The sequence below is a fragment of the Phaseolus vulgaris genome, chromosome 11 (genome assembly GCF_000499845.2).
Source record: "Phaseolus vulgaris cultivar G19833 chromosome 11, P. vulgaris v2.0, whole genome shotgun sequence".
Lineage (NCBI taxonomy): Eukaryota > Viridiplantae > Streptophyta > Magnoliopsida > Fabales > Fabaceae > Phaseolus > Phaseolus vulgaris.
The window spans coordinates 18,818,342-18,836,656 of record NC_023749.2 but is presented as its reverse complement, the minus strand read 5'-3'; the positions used below and the strand labels follow the sequence as shown (position 1 = coordinate 18,836,656).

Genomic DNA, 18,315 nt, shown 5'->3' with positions numbered 1-18,315 from the left:
GATTAAAACTGCCTTAAACGACTACATTTCAAGTGTTATAAATATAGTCTTTCTTTCAAAGAAAAATACACAATCAAATACAACAAGTATTGATACATATTTGAGATCAAAGAAAGAGATTTGTTTTTGAAAGGAGTTTTTCAAAGTGCAAGATTGTTGTTCAAGCTTTGTTGTGGTAACAAGTTCTGATCATAGGAGTTTCCTGTATTGTGCAAATTTAGGTGTTTTCTATCCTTGTCTAGACACTTGTAATAGTACTTCCTTTAACTGTTGTATGTGTTTGAAATCCTGCAAAGACAGGGGTTGTTCTGTCTTGAGGTGTTTGATATTTCAAAGAGGGTGAGTGAATCTTGTGGGTTGCAAGGTTACCTCTTTGTGTGTGTATTGTAATCTGGTTTTGATTACTGGTGGAACTCAGAGGTTGTTATGAGAACTGGATGTAGTTCATGAGTGAGTGAACCAGTATAAACCTATTGTGTAAATCTCTCTTTCTCTCAAACTCTCTATAATTGTTTGATAATTTTGTTGCTGGTATAAACAACTGATTAAAACGTATTTAACCGATTAAAATTTTGATATTTGTCTCTGTTGGATTGTTTTGATTGCTTTCCTTAAGTGTTTATCTAGATTGTTTGATAAAGATTCATTCTATATTAAGTCTTTGCGAAAATCTTTCATAAAACAATTCACCCCCCTCTTGTTTAAGCCATCAATTCTAACAATTGGCATCAAGAGCTAGGTTCTTGAAAAATACTTAAGTTCTTGTTTCTGTTTTTTCTGAAAAATCTTTTTGATGGCTGACAAAATGCCTTTTGGGGAAGGTGCTTCTTTGAATAAACCACTTTTGTTTTGTGGTAAAAATTATCCGATTTGGTGCATAAGAATGAAGTTCTTTATTGAATCATTAGATAAGGAAATTTGGAATGTTATTTCAAACAATGCCTACATGCATATGCCTGAAAGTAACTCTGCATCATCTAAAAAAGAACACCTTGACTGTATAGCAAAAAATATAATTGTCTTTGCTCTAGATTATGATGAATTGCTCAAGATTTCAGAATGTATCTTAGCTCAAGAAATGTGGGATACCCTTGAGAAATATCACAAGAATCCAAGGAGTGCTTTGGTCGATAAGGAAGAATCTTCTGTTGATTCATCTTCTTCAAAAACCAAGATGGAGGTTGCTTGGAGAGAAGACAACACTTATGGTATCTAGATAGTGGTTGTTCCAAGCATATGACTGGAGATGCATCCAAGTTCATCAACATTTCTCTCAAACAAGATGGGCATGTAACATGGGGTGACAACAACAAGGGAAAGATCCTTGGTAAAGGTACCATAGGCAATGAAAATAGCTTGCTTATTCATTATGTGCTTTATGTTGAAGGTCTGAAGCACAACCTGCTCAGTATTAGTCAACTCTGTGACAGAGGATATTAAGTCACCTTTAGAACGAATTCGTGTGAGATTCGATTGCCAAATTCAAAAGATGTTATGCTCATTGGTAAGAGGTATAACAACATCTATTTGCTTGATATATCCAACTTCACATCAATAGGTTGTCTTCTAACAAAACATGAGGAATCATGGCTTTGGCATAGAAGAATTGCACACATTCATATGAATCATTTAAATAAACTTGTTTCAAATGAACTTGTTCATGGCTTACCCAAACTCAAGTTCGAGAAGTAACATGTGTGTGAGGCTTGTCAAAAGGGGAAACAAACTAGAAAATCTTTTAATTTGAATTTGTGTTTCAAATTCAAAACCCCTTGAGCTTTTGCACGTTGATCTTTTTGGTCCTTCTAGGACTATGAGCCTTGGAGGAAATCTGTATGCTCTTGTAGTTGTAGATGACTTTTCCAGGTTTACCTGGACTCTTTTCCTACACTCAAAGAAGGAAGCATATCCAGAATTCAAAAAGCTGCAAAAAGGCTGCAGAACACATGTTGCAGCAACATTGGAGCTATCAGAAGTGATCATGGAGGAGAATTTCAAAATGAAAAGTTCATAAGCTTTTGCAACAAGCTAGGAATCTTCCACAACTTCTCTGCACCAAGAACACCCCAACAAAATGGAGTCGTGGAGAGGAAGAATAGATCTATGGAAGAGCTTACAAGGACTATTTTGAATATTTCTTCCCTGCCTAAGTGCTTTTGGGCTGATGTTGTGAGTACTGCTTGCTATGTGATGAACCGTGTGTTAATCAGGATTATCTTGAAGAAAACCCCATATGAGCTATTGAATAGAAGGAATCCAAACATAAGACATCTAAAGGTCTTTGGATGTAAGTGTTACATTCCAAACAATGGCAAAGAAAGTTTGAGTAAGTTTGATGCTAAATCAGACAAAGGTATCTTTCTTGGTTACTCTTTATCTAGCCAAGCTTATAAGGCTTATAATAAAAAGCTTATGACTGTTTTAGAATCTATACATGTTGTATTTGATGAAACTAACAAGTATAAACAAGGTTTAGCAAAGATCAACACAAAAGAAGATGAACAGAACATCTTCCTGAAGAATCTTAACAACAACAAAAAAATTAAACTGGTTGATTCTACGAAACAACCAATTGAAAATCTGCAGCAGGATGATCTACCAAAGGAGTGGAGGATCCCAAGAGACCTGTCAGTTGATAACATCATTGGCCAGATCAACAAAGGTGTATCCACAAGAAGAAGTATGGCAAACTTCTGCAACCATACAACTTTTGTTTCCAAGATTGAACCAAAAATCAATTTGTGATGCTCTCAAAGATGAGCATTGGACAACAACAATGCACGAGGAGCTCAACCAGTTTGTGAGAAATGATGTGTGGTCCCTTGTCCCGAAAACAACTCAGATGAATGTTATAGGTACAAAATGGGTTTTCAGGAACAAATCGGATGACTCGGGCATCATCACAAGGAACAAAGCCATGCTCGTTGCCAAGGGATACAACCAAGCTGAAGGAATTCACTATGATGACACCTTCGCACCGGTAGCAAGGTTAGAAGCTTGAAGACTTTTATTAGCTTTTGCTTGCATGAGTGGTTTCAAATTATTTCATATGGACGTGAAAAGTGTTTTTCTCAATGGAGTTGTAAATGAAGAGATCTATGTTTCACAACCACCTGGGTTTTAAGATCACAAGCATCCTGATCATGTATACAAGCTAAAGAAAGCCTTGTATGACTTCAAGCAAGCACCACGACAATGGTATGAAAGGCTAAGTCACTTTCTTTTATCCCATCAATATGAAAGAAGGAAGGTTAATAAAACTATGTTCATTAAAAAGGTTGATTCTGATGTTATCTTAGTACAAATATATGTGGATGATATTATATTTGGCTCTTCTAATGCAAAACTCTGTGAGGATTTTGTCAAAGCTATGCAGGAAGAGTTCGAAATGTCAATGATGGGGGAACTTTCCTTCTTCCTTGGACTGCAAGTCAAGCAATCCAAAGAAGGCATCTTTGTATGTCAATCCAAGTACTGCAATGACATACTCAAGAAGTTCGAGATGGAAGCCTGTAAAGCTGCAACAACGCCTATGTCAACAAATTGCTACTTAGATGGTGATGAAGCTGGACCAGAAGTTGATCAAACCAAATACAGAGGATTAATAGGTTCTTTGTTATACCTAACAGCAAGCATACCAGATATAATGTTTGTTGTCTGCCTATGTGCACAATTCCAATCTTGTCCTAAGGAATCACATCTCAAAGCTACCAAGAGGATTCTGAAGTATCTGAAAGGCACAACATCCATGGGTTTATGGTATCCTTTGCATTCTCCTATTCATTTAGTAGGATACTCTGACTCTGATTTTGCAGGTTGCAAACTAGACAGGAAAAGTACAAGTGGAACATGCCACCTACTTGGATCTAGCCTCATTTCATGGCATAGTAAAAAATAGCATTTGTAGCTTTATCAACAGCTGAAGGTGAATATATAGCTGTAGGAAGCCGTTGTGCACAAATTTTGTGGATCAAACAACAACTTGAAGACTTTTGATTAAAGATTAACAAAGTTCCTTTACTGTGTGACAATACGAGTGCCATAAATTTGACGAAAAATCAGGTTCAACACTCAAGGACAAAGCATATTAAAATTAGGAATCACTTCATCCGTGATCATATCAACAATGGAATTGTGAAATTAAGTTTGTCTAAAAAAAAGTAATCTTGCAGACATCTTCACCAAGCCTCTATCCAAGGATAGGTTCTATTCTCTAAGGAATGAATTGGGTATAATCGATATGTATGCCTTGTCTTAAAGTTGTTTTTAATTCTGCCTTTTGTCTATTTGATGAGACAAATAGGGGGAGAAGTTGGTTCTATAATGTTCTTATTAACTGCTTTCTTTATTGCTTTGAACATTGCTGCTATGAACTGCTTTAACTGGTTAATATTTGAATTTTGTTAAACTGTTAACTTTGATATAAAAAATTTCAACCAGTTATTCATGCGAAATAATCGATTGTTTATCTGTTTTGCACTTATGTATTTTTGCTGGTTTCTCATCTGATTTGGCTGATATTCCTGTTTTGGATATCACCAAGAGAGAACTAGTTTCTGGTGCTTATTTGATTTGGAATAGATTACCCTGTGTTTCTGTGTTTGCTCATGAATGCAGGTTGACCAAATTCTAAACAAAGAATATTCCTAAAAGCATCCCAAGGATTTGTCTCCATCAAACAGGGGGAGATTGTTGAACATGGGAGCTTTGATGTGTCAAATCCACATGAAGCCTGAAGCTGTGTTGCTTGATCAAATAGTTTTAAAAGAAACAAAGTGTTTTTCCAAGCAAAGGGAAAACAACCACTTGATTCATCGAGATAATCAGTTGTTTGTCACTTAGCTGGCTTGAGGTTTTTGAAACTGCTTTTTGAATTAGTTATGTAACTGCTTGACCCATTCAACCAGTTAAATTGTGGTTTCAACCGGTTAAATGTGTGTTTTCATAATAGATTTTTGAAAACTTGTTTTAACTGATTCAACTGATTAAAACTGCCTTAAACGACTACATTTCAAGTGTTATAAATATAGCCTTTCTTTCAAAGCAAAATACACAATCAAATACAACAAGTATTGATACATATTTGAGATTAATCCTGCCTGTTGACCGAAACGCTGGAGCCTTGCCTCGTCAAACCTGGATCGACTTCTGCGCCGTGTTAGCCTCCGTCCTTCACCGCGATCCACCTCAAGAACCTGCAAAAGACAGAACGGCGCCGTTGCGGCCGATCACGCTCCGACGTCCAAGTCAGCGACTGAACCACCAAATACTAAGAGAAAACTCAAGAACTCTAAGGAACCGTGCACAAATTCTCTCTCAGCGTACTCTCGTTCTAGCAGTTGTAAAGAAGTAATCTAAACGCATGCGTACCTCAGAAGTTCGTTAGAAACTCTTATATACCTGGGCACTTTCTCTCTCCTGGCAGTTACACATCTGGACACGTGGCTCGCATCCAGCTGTACACGTGCCATCATCTGGAGCATCCTTGACTTGGGCGCTACTTCTTACTCTTCAGGTTTTTGGCTAAGTTACTTATGCATGATACGACTCAGTGCATAGCTGCCTTGGAGCGTGATCTCTTCTGGGTGGCGAGTTCGGGTGCCTTCGTACACACCTTCCCTGTGGTCTCGCCGGCCGCCTTCATGATCTGCCCTACCTGCTTCACCGTATACGTTCAAGTAAGCTGTCTCCCGACCTCATCCTCTGGCCAGCTGGGAAATGACTATCTGCCGTTATCTTCGACGGTGTCCTTGTTTTGGCGATCTCTAATTACTTGTTCGCCCGGGTTCACATCTGGCGACTTCATCTTCAACCCGGTGACCGCCAGTTTAGGTATGCTGGAGATCGGAGCACGCCAACTTAATAACTGGTGACTACACGAACCCCCCGACTTCCTTCCCTTCTGCCAGCCAGGTGTCCCATCCAACATGCCTATATAATAGCTCGATGCCACGTCATCACTTCCGACTACCAGGGCGGTACAGAGATCAAAGAAAGAGATTTGTTTTTGAAAGGAGTTTTTCAAAGTGCAAGATTGTTGTTCAAGCTTTGTTGTGGTAACAAGTTCTGATCATAGGAGTTTCCTGTATTGTGCAAATTCAGGTGTTTTCTATCCTTGTCTAGATACTTGTAATAGTACTTCCTTTATCTGCTATGTGTGTTTGAAATCCTGCAAAGACAAAGGTTGTTCTGTCTTGAGGTGTTTGATTTTTCAAAGAGGGTGAGTGAATCTTGTGGGTTGCAAGGTTACCTCTTTGTGTGTGTGTTGTAATCTGGTTTTGATTACTAGTGGAACTCAGAGGATGTTCTGAGAACTGGATGTAGCTCATGTGTGAGTGAACCAGTATAAACCTATTGTGTAAATCTCTCTTTCTCTCAAACTCTATAATTGTTTGATAATTTTGCTGTTAGTATAAACAATTGATTAAAACGTAGTTTTAACCAATTAAAATTCTGATATCTGTTTCTGTTGGATTGTTTTGATTGCTTTCCTTAAGTGTTTATATAGATTGTTTGATAAAGATTCATTCTATATCAAGTCTTTGCGAAAATCTTTCATAAAACAATTCACCTCCCTTCTTGTTTAAGTCATCAAATCAGGCCCATAAAACTTATCAAAAACTAACTAAACTAATTGTGTTCAACTTTTTCTTGAGTTTTTTTTTACTATCTAATACTCATTTTGTTGATTTTCACTATTTCAACTGAACTTCTTCCACTCTTTATGATATAAGTATCTCATTAAAGCTGATTATGTTAAAGACCAATTCCTACAAAATTTAAGCTACAAAATGTAGTTTTTATTATATTTTTTAAAATCCTAATTTCTTAAAGAAAATACAAATTTACTCTTAAAATAGAAAATAAGAACAGTAGAAACCTCTAAGAGATACAATTAGTTTAGAAATTACGATAAAATTGAGAGTTATTTGAGTTCTCAATTAAAAAATTGAGTCCAACGAAATAGAATAATGTTCCAAAGCACAAAACTAGTATTATTTCAGATTGTAGTGACACCTGGCTAACATGTTAAGTATTTTCTAGTTCATAGCCACTATTGGCTAACCCCTTCAGTATTTTTTTGGGCTTGTAACCAATCTTGGCTAACCCCTTGAGTATTGTTTGGGCTCGTAGCTACTCCTGAATAATTTCTTGAGTATTTTTGGGTTTGTAGCTAATCCTGGCCAACCCTTGAATATTCTTTGGATCAGAACAACTCACGGCTAAAACAAGTATTCTTGGATTACAACCACTATTAGCTAAAATGAGTAATCTTTGGAACACAACAACTTCGACTTAATATGAGTATTCTATGGAACACAACGACTCTTGGCTAAAATTAATATTATTTAGAACACAACCACTCTTGGCCAAGACTAAATATTCTTTGAATAACAACCACTCATGATTAGTGATCTACATATCACATGGTTGCTCACTAGAGAGGAATATTGTCTTTTAATGTATACAAGGTTTATGCATTCTCTTGTAGTTTGCTAAGTGAACACGAATAGTATTCTATATGAAGCTTCTAAGGGCACATAAATTTTAGTAGCGTCTTAGCACTTTACAACAATGTCTTTGTTGTTTCTTCTTCTTCATGAATAATTTCAAATAAGTTGTTCCCGCCGGTTGACCAGATTGTGCTTCGTGCGTAGCTAAGACTCGCGTATCAAGGACTCCCTTGTCTTTGTTCCAAATCCCCACCCTACACCGCCGTGAGTACCTAAAAGAAGTGAACAAAGGGGCGCCCTCGCGGCCGTTTGCACTCCGACAATCAAGTCAGCAAGTGAGAAACATCAAAAGAACACACCTCCGTATCGGAGCACCGTGAATGGATGCTCTGAAGGTGGTAAAATAACTGGGTAATTAATTTCTCTCTAATTGCTTGTGCGTACAGTGGGTCCGCGAGCAAGCAACTAGAGTGTGTGTGTAAAACTGAGTCTCGATCCCCGTCTCAAACGTCTAAAGCCCCTTTTAAACGTCTAAGGCATTTAAAGTGTCTTAAAGCGCGTTTTAAGCGTTTAAAAACGTTCAACGCATTTAAAATGTTCAAAGCATTTAAAGCGTTCAAAACGAAAACTGAATAAAAACGTACCTTAGCAAACTTTCAGGGAAACTTATACACCTTGATGTTTCAGTACTTACTGCCATGTGTTCTTCTGACTTGATCGCTATTCTACATGGAAGGCCTTACAACACCGTAACCCAACTTAGGGATATTCCATCGTGTAAGTCCTCCTTCTCGAAATGCATCTAGCGCAAGGGGTGACTTTCTGGGTGCCAACTCATGCGCCCCAGCCTCTAGTCACTCACCCTGGGAGTGTACCTACCTTCCTCTCGTACTACGCACATGGTTCGCCCTTGGGCATGGGTACTTCACGAGTCAGGTTACCCCCTACTAGCACTAAAACCATGGCCTTGGAGCCACCTTTCTCTTACTGTTCTGAGGTAGCAGGCCCCTCGTGGTGTCGCCCCCTCCACGGTCTTTCCTACCCGTGGGTATCGGGGGAAGACACCGTTGACGCCTTATCCTGGCGACGCCTCATCCTGGCGACGCCTTAAACGGTCAACCTATTGACTTTCCTCCCTGGGTCCCACCATATGTTTGACTTTGGCTTTGACTTCGACTTTGGTCAACGCCCGAGGACGGGACGGTACATAAGCCCTCCAGTCTTGAGCTGGCAACTTGTTTTCAGCGAAAAGACTAAGGCCTCGCCCTATCGTCCACGTGGCATTCTGATGCTGACTAGACATTTCTGCGTGGTGACGTGACAACTTAAGTCGCGCGCTAATCTCTCGACACGTGGCACGATCCTACGGTTGGGGATGAGTGTCGCTAGCGCTTCTCAAGTTAACGTTATAACCTTTCAAAACGCGCGCTCAAAGCACTGTTTCATCACCTCTCATTTCTCTCTGTACTGTTCATCTTCCCTGCGACCTTTGCGTTCTTCATTCACGAAAACTCACACCTTTTCGACTTCCAACCACAAAAGGTATGGTCTTTCTACTCGAATGGCCCTTACTCTTTGTTTATGTTTATGTATTCTTCTCGCTCCTTCGTTCAACCCCCCCTCCCCCCCCCCGTTCTTCTCTTCTCGCGTGGGTAGGGCTTTCTAGGGTTTCTTCCCACTTGCTCCTTCAAACCTTCTTTGCTAAGCCTTTGCTTTTTTTCTTCCTTCTTCAGCTTTTTCATCAATCCATGGCGCGTACAAAAACAACCGCCAATCCACCACCCCCAAGGATCAACTATAGGGCTCACTACCCCTGGGCCTCTGATGAACTCTTAGCCGAGTGTTCGACTCTAACCACCGTCGAAGACGTGGAGAACCATCTGGGTGACCCACGTGCATACAACTTCAATGCCTTCTCCAGTAGACACGACTTCCACATCTCCGTTCGTCACTGCATCCCCGGGGAGCCGGTCTGCATGGATGATAGGTCCAACGGTGCGAAGCCCTTCTTCTTCCTCTACCAGATGGTGTTCAAACGAACCGGTCTGCGCCTACCCTTCCCAGGCTTCGAGAGGGAGCTACTTACTGAAATTAACGTAGCCCCTGCCCAGCTACACCCCAAGAGCTGGGCATTCATCAGGGCGTTCGAAATTTTGAACGGGTACCTAGGCCTGCCACCATCAGTCGACATTTTCCTCCACTTTTTTGAAGTGAAGAAACAAGGGAAGAGCCTCTGGGTGAGCTTCTTTGGAGTTGCTGGAAGGATAATCCTCACCCTCTTCCAAAACTCCTACAAAGGATGGAAAGGCAAGTTTTTCAGGGTGTGTTGCACCAAACGCGACCCCACAGCCCTGGATGGCTTCCCCCTGTATTGGGTGAAAGAGCCAAGGCTGATTAAGCCCAAGTCCTTAGACGAACTACCCTCTGCTGATAGAGAGGTATGTGTGGCTTTAGCTGGCATGGGAGTCGTCTTCAACACCGCGGAGCTCATAGCTCGTGAGTTTGATGCGGACGCCCTTACTCAATACTTTGGTAGGAGAATCTACGCCCATACTTGTCTTCTTTATCTTTGCCCCTTAATGTGCTTTCTCTTATTGCTGTATGTGCTGTTTTTCTGCTCCAAACTTATGTGTGTAACTATGTGTATCTGATGCTTCGTGCTTAACTGGTATTGGCTCTAACCTTTGTTCTTTTGCCTGTCTGGTGTAGCCTCAGTGACGGACTCGTCAAGGCGTCTTGCTCTGGCTAAGGCCTTAAAGGCTCGTACTAAGGCGACATCTGCGAAAGCTAGCGCCTCTGACACCCCCATGACTGAAAAAACCCCTTCAGAACCTCCATAAAGCCCAACTTCACCACACACCGCCCAAACAACCAATTCACCCCACACCCTCCAAACGCCTAATTCACCTCCTCCCATCGCTGCAGTCCCACTGGCTGTGGCCAACACCCCTACCCCAGCCCCCCTTGATAAGGGCAAAGGCGTGCTCACCATCCCCTCTGATGACGAAGGTTCAAACGAGGGACATGCCTTCAAGAGGAGGAGGACCAACAGATTCTTCTCCTCACGATCTGCATCCCCCCAACATGGAGGGTCCATAAGGGACAACCCCCCTAGCGCCACATCACCATCACCACAACCGGGCCAAGAAGAGGGGGCAGAATCCGCACCGCCGTCTACACAAACACCTGCTGCACAAGCCCCTGCCCCAGAGATCTTAGAAATTCCCCCTCCAATTATACAACTAATGAGGGGCTTCACTGAGAGGTCGTCGGGAAGTTCTTCCGGCGAGGCCAAGAAAGAAGGCATGCCCTACTACATGGGGGCCTTCCTTGATATTGCTCTCAAGTGACGCGCACAAGCGAAATCCAAAGCTGTCGAGATGCAAGCCCTTCAGGCTCTCAAGCGAGAGGTGGCCACCCTGAAGGAGGAGAAACTGAAGCTCGAACGCCTCTGGGAGCACAAGGAAGATGCTTACAAAACCTCTCTGATGGAGACCCGGAAGGCGGAGGAGGCGACCAACCTGAGGCTGCACGAGGCTGGCCAGAAATATGTTGACCTTCTGGGCTCCATGGTCCCTCTGCAGGCGGAGGTTGCTGAACTGAGGGCGGCTGCTGTAAACTCCAAGGCCCTCGAGGTAAAACTGGGTGAGACTGAGGGGGAGCTAGCTGCGAAGATCGAAGCTTTCAACCTTCTCCAAGATGAAAATGGCAAAACTCCAAGCTGATGTCAACAAGCTTCAAGTGGAGAGGGAATTTCTGGACAAGCAGCTAGCCACCAAGAACTCCAAGATCGAAGAACTGGAGAAGTCCAACAAAGAGCTCATTGACGACATGGCTGGCACATTTGAGGAGGGGTTTAAAGAGGCTCTGGCTCAAGCAGCGTGTGAAAATTGAGAGATTAACACCTCAAATTGTGACCCCGGCAACCAAATTGTTGATGGAAAGGTGGTGCCCCTCAACCTCGGGGAATGAGCAGTACTTAATTGATTTCATCTTCTTTGTAAAGTTGTATTTACAACATTTGAACTATCTGTAACTCTGATACCCAACTTTACTTATTTAAATGCCATTCGAACATTATCTTTAAATTCTTGTTCGCTCTTAGCTTCTCTTGCACCTTTATCTGCTTCTGCTTTCTTTACTATATCAAAGGCGTAACTGGTACTTACCTTCGATGTATCTCTTCGTCACTTTGCCTTTAACTCTTTAGGTAGCACGTGATTTTCTCTTTTACTCTTCCTTTCTAAGTCGTGATGCATACCCTTCTCTTGATCTCTTTGCTTCAAACTTCACTTGGCCTTCGTATCTGCGAGGAATCTACCTCATGAAGGCGTCGCCTACCTCATCATCGCCCAAAGACATATGAGGACTTAACTTCGTGCCTCATCATCACTCAAAGGTGAAGGAGGACTTCTCTTGTCTTTACGGCTTTTGATAACTCGTGCTCTTCACGCTTCTTCTTGTTACTCTTTGATTTTCTTTTGCCTCTTCAACTTGCAAAAGTTTCAACTTGTTCTTTCATTGCCCTTCTATACCCTCGCCAGCGCTCGAGGGCGAGGGAGGACTTATCTTTTGCAGTACTGGGTGTCCACACTCGAGGAGAGACCCGCTGAACGCGAGGTCGTATCGTCCTCAGTGTGTCTAAACACTTGGGACAAAGTCGCGCTTTGGGGCCCATGCCCGTGGAGAGGCCTATTACAACAACGTCGTATCATCCACGGGGTGTCTAAACACCAAGGCAACTTAGCCCTTATCTTTGCGCGCTTGGTGCCCACGCCTGAGGAGAGGCCTACCCTGGGGTAGTGCCGTTTCGTCCTCAGGGTGTCTGAAAACACCAAGGCGATCAGTGTTCTTGGTACCCATGCCCAGGGAGAGGCGTGTCGGAAACATCGCCGTATCGTCCATGGTGTGTCTAAACACCAAGATGACAAGGTATTTAGGTGATTACGCCTAAGGAGAAGGTTTCCCAAAGGATGACGCTTCTCCTTAATTGCGTGTGTCTGCACCAAGTGACCTGGTTCTCCACTGCTCTGAAACTTCTTACTGTCTGATGCCCACACTCGAAGGAAACGCCCCCTGCCACTTCCTTGCGAGGTGTCTAAACATCAGACACCGGGGCTAGCTATTCCTACCTAAGGAGGGGGCGTCTCGAAGGAATCCCTTAACCCCTGCTCAGGGACTAGACTCCCGGATTTTAACTTATACTGAGCGTACCTTTTGACTTGACGCCCACGCATGAGCGTCTGCTCCCGTTACTTGCTTCGATTTCGATGCCCGCTCCCTTATCTGGCGACGCCTACGCCTGGCGACGCCGCTCCCTTATCTGGCGATGCCTACACCTGGCGACGCCGCTCCCTTTGTTTTTTTTTTTGTCTTTTACATTGTGTGGGAGGGAAAACTGAGACAAAGTTTTCTTGAACTTCTTTTTACTTGGGTTAACTCATTAAAAAACCCCCGAGAGGGAAAAAGAGTGTCCCCTTTACAACTGTGTGCTTCATAATTTTCAACTGAAATAAAATTTTAAATTGGCGGCATTCCAGCTGCGTGGGATGGGGCCCCCTTCTAGAGTCTCTAACTTGTACGAACCATTTCCTTTGGCTTCGGTTACTCTGAAGGGTCCGATCCATTTGGGAGACAACTTGTTCTCCAACTCATAAGGATGAGCCTTCTGCATGACCAAGTCAGCTACTCGGAACTGCCGCGGCTTCACCTTAGATCTATATTGATGCTCCACTCTCCTATTCACAGCTTCAGTCTTTATCCTCGCTTCCTCTCTGGCCTTGTCCAATAGATCTAGATTTACCCTTCTTTCCTCGTTGGACTCCTCTGTCACAAAGCTTATAAAGCGGGGTGAGCTCTCGTGAATCTCCACCGGGATCATGGCGTCTGACCCATATACCAAACTGAACGACGTCTCCATGGTGGAAGATTGAGGCGTGGTGTGGTAAGCCCACACGATCCTTGGTACTTCCTCTGCCCACGCCCCTTTAGCTTTCTCAAGCCTTCGCTTCAATCCCCTCAGCAAAACTCTATTTGTTGATTCTACCTACCCATTCGTCTGGGGGTGTTCGACTGATGCAAACACCTGCTTGATTCCTACCTCCGCACACAGCTTTCCCAACAGTTGGCTCGCAAACTGAGTGCCATTTTCTGATATGAGACGCCTCGGCACCCCGAAACGACACACAATGTTCTTCCAAACAAAGTGTTGTACCTTGTGCACAGTGATCTGTGCCACTGGTTCTGCCTCTATCCACTTCATGAAGTACTCGATGGCGACTATCAAATACTTCATCTTGGAAGCGCCTTGTGGGAAAGGCCCCAGAATGTCGATCCCCCATGTGTGGAAAAGCCGCGGGCCATAAATCGACCTCAACTCTTCTGGAGGCGCCTTGTGCCAGTCAGCGTGCATCTGACACTGCTTGCATCGCTGGGCGTATCTCACACAGTCTTCCCTTACTGATGGCCAATAAAACCCCGCGCGAATCACCTTGGAAGCTAGTGATCTTCCCCCTACGTGGCTTCCACAAATGCTCTCGTGGAGTTCTAACATGATCCTCGTACACTCGTCGCCACTCACACATGTCAGGATTGGGTGCGTGAACCCATGCCTAAATAGCACCCCATCAATGAGAGTGTACTTTGCAGAGTTTTTCTTTATCCTCTTTCCCTCTCCAGGCTCTGCTGGGAGAATCCCATCTGCAATGTATCGTCTATAAGGTGTCATCCACGTATCCCCTTCTTCCAAGGCACACACCTGCACACGTTTCTCTTCCTCGGGTGAGGCCGCATAGGCGCTGATGCAGGGTGTCCTCGTCGTATCTTGAGTCAGAGAGTGATGGCTCCTTGGCTTTCCTCTCGCCCCACTGATGTGAAGAACATCCACCCTATTATCTGCCACGAACTTTCGCGGCGTTTTGAGCGTCTCCTGGATGACTGTCCTCTGCCTTCCCCCCTTGCCTGAGCTGGCCAGCTTGGCGAGCAGGTCAGCTCTGGCATTTTGCTCCCTTGGGATATGCACCAGCTCAAAAGCGGCGAAGGCTCCCTTCAACACTTCGACTTACCTCAGGTACGCAGCCATCTGTGGATCCTTTGCTTGGTACTCCCCTGTTACTTGCCCTGTGACCAACTGGGAATCACTCTTCGCCAAGAGACATTGCGCACCCATCTCCTTGGCCAAGAGCATTCCAGCAATCAGTGCCTCATACTCAGCTTGGTTATTGCTTGCCTTGAAGGCGAAGCGTAGAGCTTGCTCGATCAACACCCCGTTGGGTCCCTCTAAGACTATTCCCGCGCCACTCCCCTGTTGATTGGAGGACCCATCAACTGAGAGCATCCATTGTGATCCTAACTCCCCCTCTTGGGGGGCACCTCCTGGCGAGAGCTCTGCGACGAAATCTGCGTAGACTTGCCCTTTGATGGACCCCCTGAGTTCGTACTGGATATCAAACTCTGACAGCTCCACTGCCCAACGAACCATCCTTCCAGCTACATCTGGCTTCTGAAGTACTTTCTGAATGGGGAGGTTCGTCATCACCACCACTGTGAAACTGTGAAAATAGTGGCGGAGCCTCCTGGCCGAGAACACCACTGCCAATGCCGCCTTCTCCAACGACTGGTACCTCGACTCCGAGCCTTGCAAAGCCTTGCTGACAAAGTAGATGGGCCTCTGCGCCTGATCCTGCTCTTGGACCAGCACAGAGCTGATAGCCCACTCAGTCACAGCGAAGTACAAACGAAGGGGGACGCCTGCCTGTGGTTTGCAAAGCACCGGCGGCGTCGCCAAGTACTCCTTTAACTTGAGCAATGCTGCTTCGCACTCATCTGTCCATGCAAAACGGCTACTCCTCTTGAGGCACTGAAAGTAGGGGTGGCCCTTCTCACCTCCAGCAGACACGAACCTCGACAAAGCTGCCATCCGCCCAGTCAGCTACTGCACTTCTTTCACTGAGGTTGGACTTCTCATGGCAATGATAGTTGCGCACATATCAGGGTTCGCCTCTATCCCCCTCTCAGTGAGCATAAATCCCAAGAATTTTCCCGCCTCGACGCCAAAAACGCTTTTCTCCGGGTTTAACTTGAGGCGGTACTTGGCTATTGTGGCGAACAGCTCCTCCAGGTCATGGGGGTGTCGCCCTCTTTCCTGAGAAGTCACCACCATGTCTTCTACGTAGGCTTGCACGTTCCTTCCCAGCATGGGTGCAAGGACCTTGTCCATTAGTTTCTGGTAAGTGGCACCTGCGTTCTTCAGCCAAAACGGCATCACCTTGTAACAGTAACTGCACGCCTCCGTCATGAACGCCATTTTGCTCCCATCCCTTGGATGCATTTTTATCTGATTGTACCCCGAAAACGCGTCTAAGAAGCTCATCATCTTGCACCCTAGGCGCTATCTACCAATGCGTCGATTCTAGGTAAGGGGTGCGAATCTTTAGGGCACGCCTTGTTTAAGTCCGTGAAGTCAACGCACATTCTCCACTTTCCATTCGCCTTTTTCACCAAGACGACGTTGGCCAGCCAGTCAGGGTATTGTATCTCCCTGATGTGCACAGCACTTAGCAATTTCTGTGTTTCTAACTTTACGACGAAGCGTCTCTCTTCGTTGAACTTCCTCCTCCTTTGTCACATAGGGTGGCACAAGAAATCTGGGTCGATGCCTGGCATGTCTGAGGCGGTCCATCCGAATGCATCTAAGTGGCGCAAGATCACCGCTGCCACTTCGTCTTGTTCTTCCTGGCTCAACAAACGCCCTAGCTTGAATATCTTGCCACCAACCCGCCTCTCCACCACGTTGACTACTAGTTGGGGTCGCCTATCTCGCACGCTTTCTGCACGAGACTTGTTTCTGCGATCTTCTCCTATAGGCGTCACCTTGTCAACTTCTCCCATGGGCGATGCCCCCCTGGTGTTTTTTCTAAGCGCGCATCTTCCTTTGGCGTCGCCCCTGCGGGTGAGGCCTCGACAGGCGTCGCCTTCGCAGGTGTCGCCTCTTCTGCGGACTCCACCTCCATTGGCGTAGCTGAGATGGGCGATCGTTCAAGCACCATGAACACGCCTCTCTTTGTCTTTAAGCTATTTTCATAGAATTTTCGGGCCTCCTCTTGATCAGATTTGATCACAATGACCCTGCCACTAAGATCCGGCAACTTCATCTTCATGTGGCGCGTGGAGGCCACCGCCCTTAGTCTATTCAGCGTTGGCCTTCCCAACAGAATGTTGTAGGTTGAATTAGCATTCACGACTAGATACCGGATGCTCTTGGTACGCGACGTCATTCCATCAGTAAACGTCATCCTCAGCTCCAGGTAGCCACGCACCTCAACTTGGTCCCCTGTGAACCCATACAAGCATCCAGTGTAGGGCCTCAGCAAGTCAGGGGACAATTGCAACTTATTGAACGTCGACTAAAACATGACATCTGCAGAACTGCCTTGGTCGACGAGAACCCTATGCACCTTTCTCCCAGCTGTGACAACCGAAATGACCACAGGGTCGTTGTCATGTGGGACAACATCTCGTAAATCAGCCTTCGTGAACACAAGGTCTGACTCCCACTGATCATCCGAACCCTCCTCAACAACTGAGTTCACCGCCCTCACGTACCTCTTGCGCTGAGAGGCAGTGGGTCCTCCTCCAGAAAAGCCACCAGAGATGGTGTGCACTTCTCCATGAATTGGCATTTCATGCGCTTGATCCTCCTCTGGCGTTGTTAGCGCCGCGGTCGTAGCAGGCCTAGCAAGATAATCCTTCAGAAAGCCATTCTTCATGAGCTCATCCAATTGATGGCCCAGCGCCAAGAAGTTGTTGATATGGTGCCCAAACGCCTCGTGGAACTCGCACCACGAGTCTTTACGAGGTCCCACCACTTTGTCAGACTTCATCGGCGGCCTCAACCTGTCAGCTATGTTGGGCACAACAATAAGATCCTTCAGCTCCATCACGAAATTGTGCCTTAACGGCCTATTTCCTTTCCTCACCTGCTTGTTCCCCTCTGCTTCCCCCCTTACCTGGTGTCTCCTCGCCTCGTATGGGTGCTTCCTGTCTTGGTTCTTCCTTCCCGTCGTGGCCTCGTTGACCCTGGCGGGTTGTGCACGCGACTGCGCTCTTGGGCGTGCGGGTGCAACACTTGTGCGTTTCTCGCACACCTCGCCCTCAGCGCCTTATCAGCAAAAGTTCGGGGACGGTTGCGGATGATTGACTCACAGAAAGACCCAGGGCATACCCCCTTTCTGAATGCGTATACAATCATGGGCTCCTCTGTAGTGCCAGTCTTCACCACCTGAGCCCCGAAACGATTGATATACTCCTTCAAGCTCTCGCCTTGATACTGCTTTACGTCAAATAGATCGTACGAAACTGGTGGTGGAGCCCTGTTGGCTAGGTACTGCTCTCTAAAAAACTGTGAAAGCTGTGCGAAAGATGTGATATGACAATCTGGAAAGCTGATGAACCAGTCCATGGCCATCCCAATCAAAGTGCTCATGAAGAGCTTGCATCTCACGGCGTCGGAGTCGCCTACCAGCATCATCTGTGTGTGGAACGCAGTGAGATGCACCTCAGGGTCCTCCATCCCCGTGAAAGTCACCTTAGGCCCCCCGAATGTGTTGGGGATCACCGTCTCTAGAATCGGCTGCGAGAACGGCGTAGAGAACTCTCTTGGCGGAGTGAAATGCTCGGGCTCATCTATGTCGCGTTGCCCTGAGTTGTTGCGCCATTCGCGGCGCAACTCCTTGTTCGCGCAGTAGAGCTCCTCATTTCTCGCCTGAGACGCCGCAAGATCCACCTGCATGCGCTCTTGCTCCACCTGCAACGCCGCCATTGCCTCCTGCAATCCCTGTACCATATCCATGACCTGTTGCAT

The 18,315-nt window shown here is 45.3% G+C and overlaps 3 protein-coding genes across 3 annotated transcripts; 1 reads left to right on the top strand and 2 right to left on the bottom strand.

Annotated features, from left to right (window-relative positions):
• The first annotated feature begins 3,262 nt into the window (after positions 1-3,262).
• Positions 3,263-3,870, top strand: LOC137836110 (uncharacterized mitochondrial protein AtMg00810-like). Its single transcript, XM_068644964.1, has 2 exons — positions 3,263-3,759; positions 3,816-3,870. Exons 1-2 carry the CDS (start codon positions 3,263-3,265, stop codon positions 3,868-3,870), a joined length of 552 nt encoding a protein of 183 aa, XP_068501065.1.
• Positions 3,871-12,957: 9,087 nt separating this feature from the next.
• LOC137836104 (uncharacterized) lies at positions 12,958-13,374 on the bottom strand. Its single transcript, XM_068644951.1, has one exon. The coding sequence runs from the start codon at positions 13,372-13,374 to the stop codon at positions 12,958-12,960; it is 417 nt and encodes a 138-aa protein (XP_068501052.1).
• Positions 13,375-16,858: 3,484 nt separating this feature from the next.
• On the bottom strand, positions 16,859-18,315 carry LOC137836079 (uncharacterized). The gene is made up of 2 exons (XM_068644905.1): positions 17,677-18,315; positions 16,859-17,380 (listed from the first exon to the last, which is right to left on the bottom strand). The coding sequence occupies exons 1-2, from the start codon at positions 18,313-18,315 to the stop codon at positions 16,859-16,861; spliced, it is 1,161 nt and encodes a 386-aa protein (XP_068501006.1).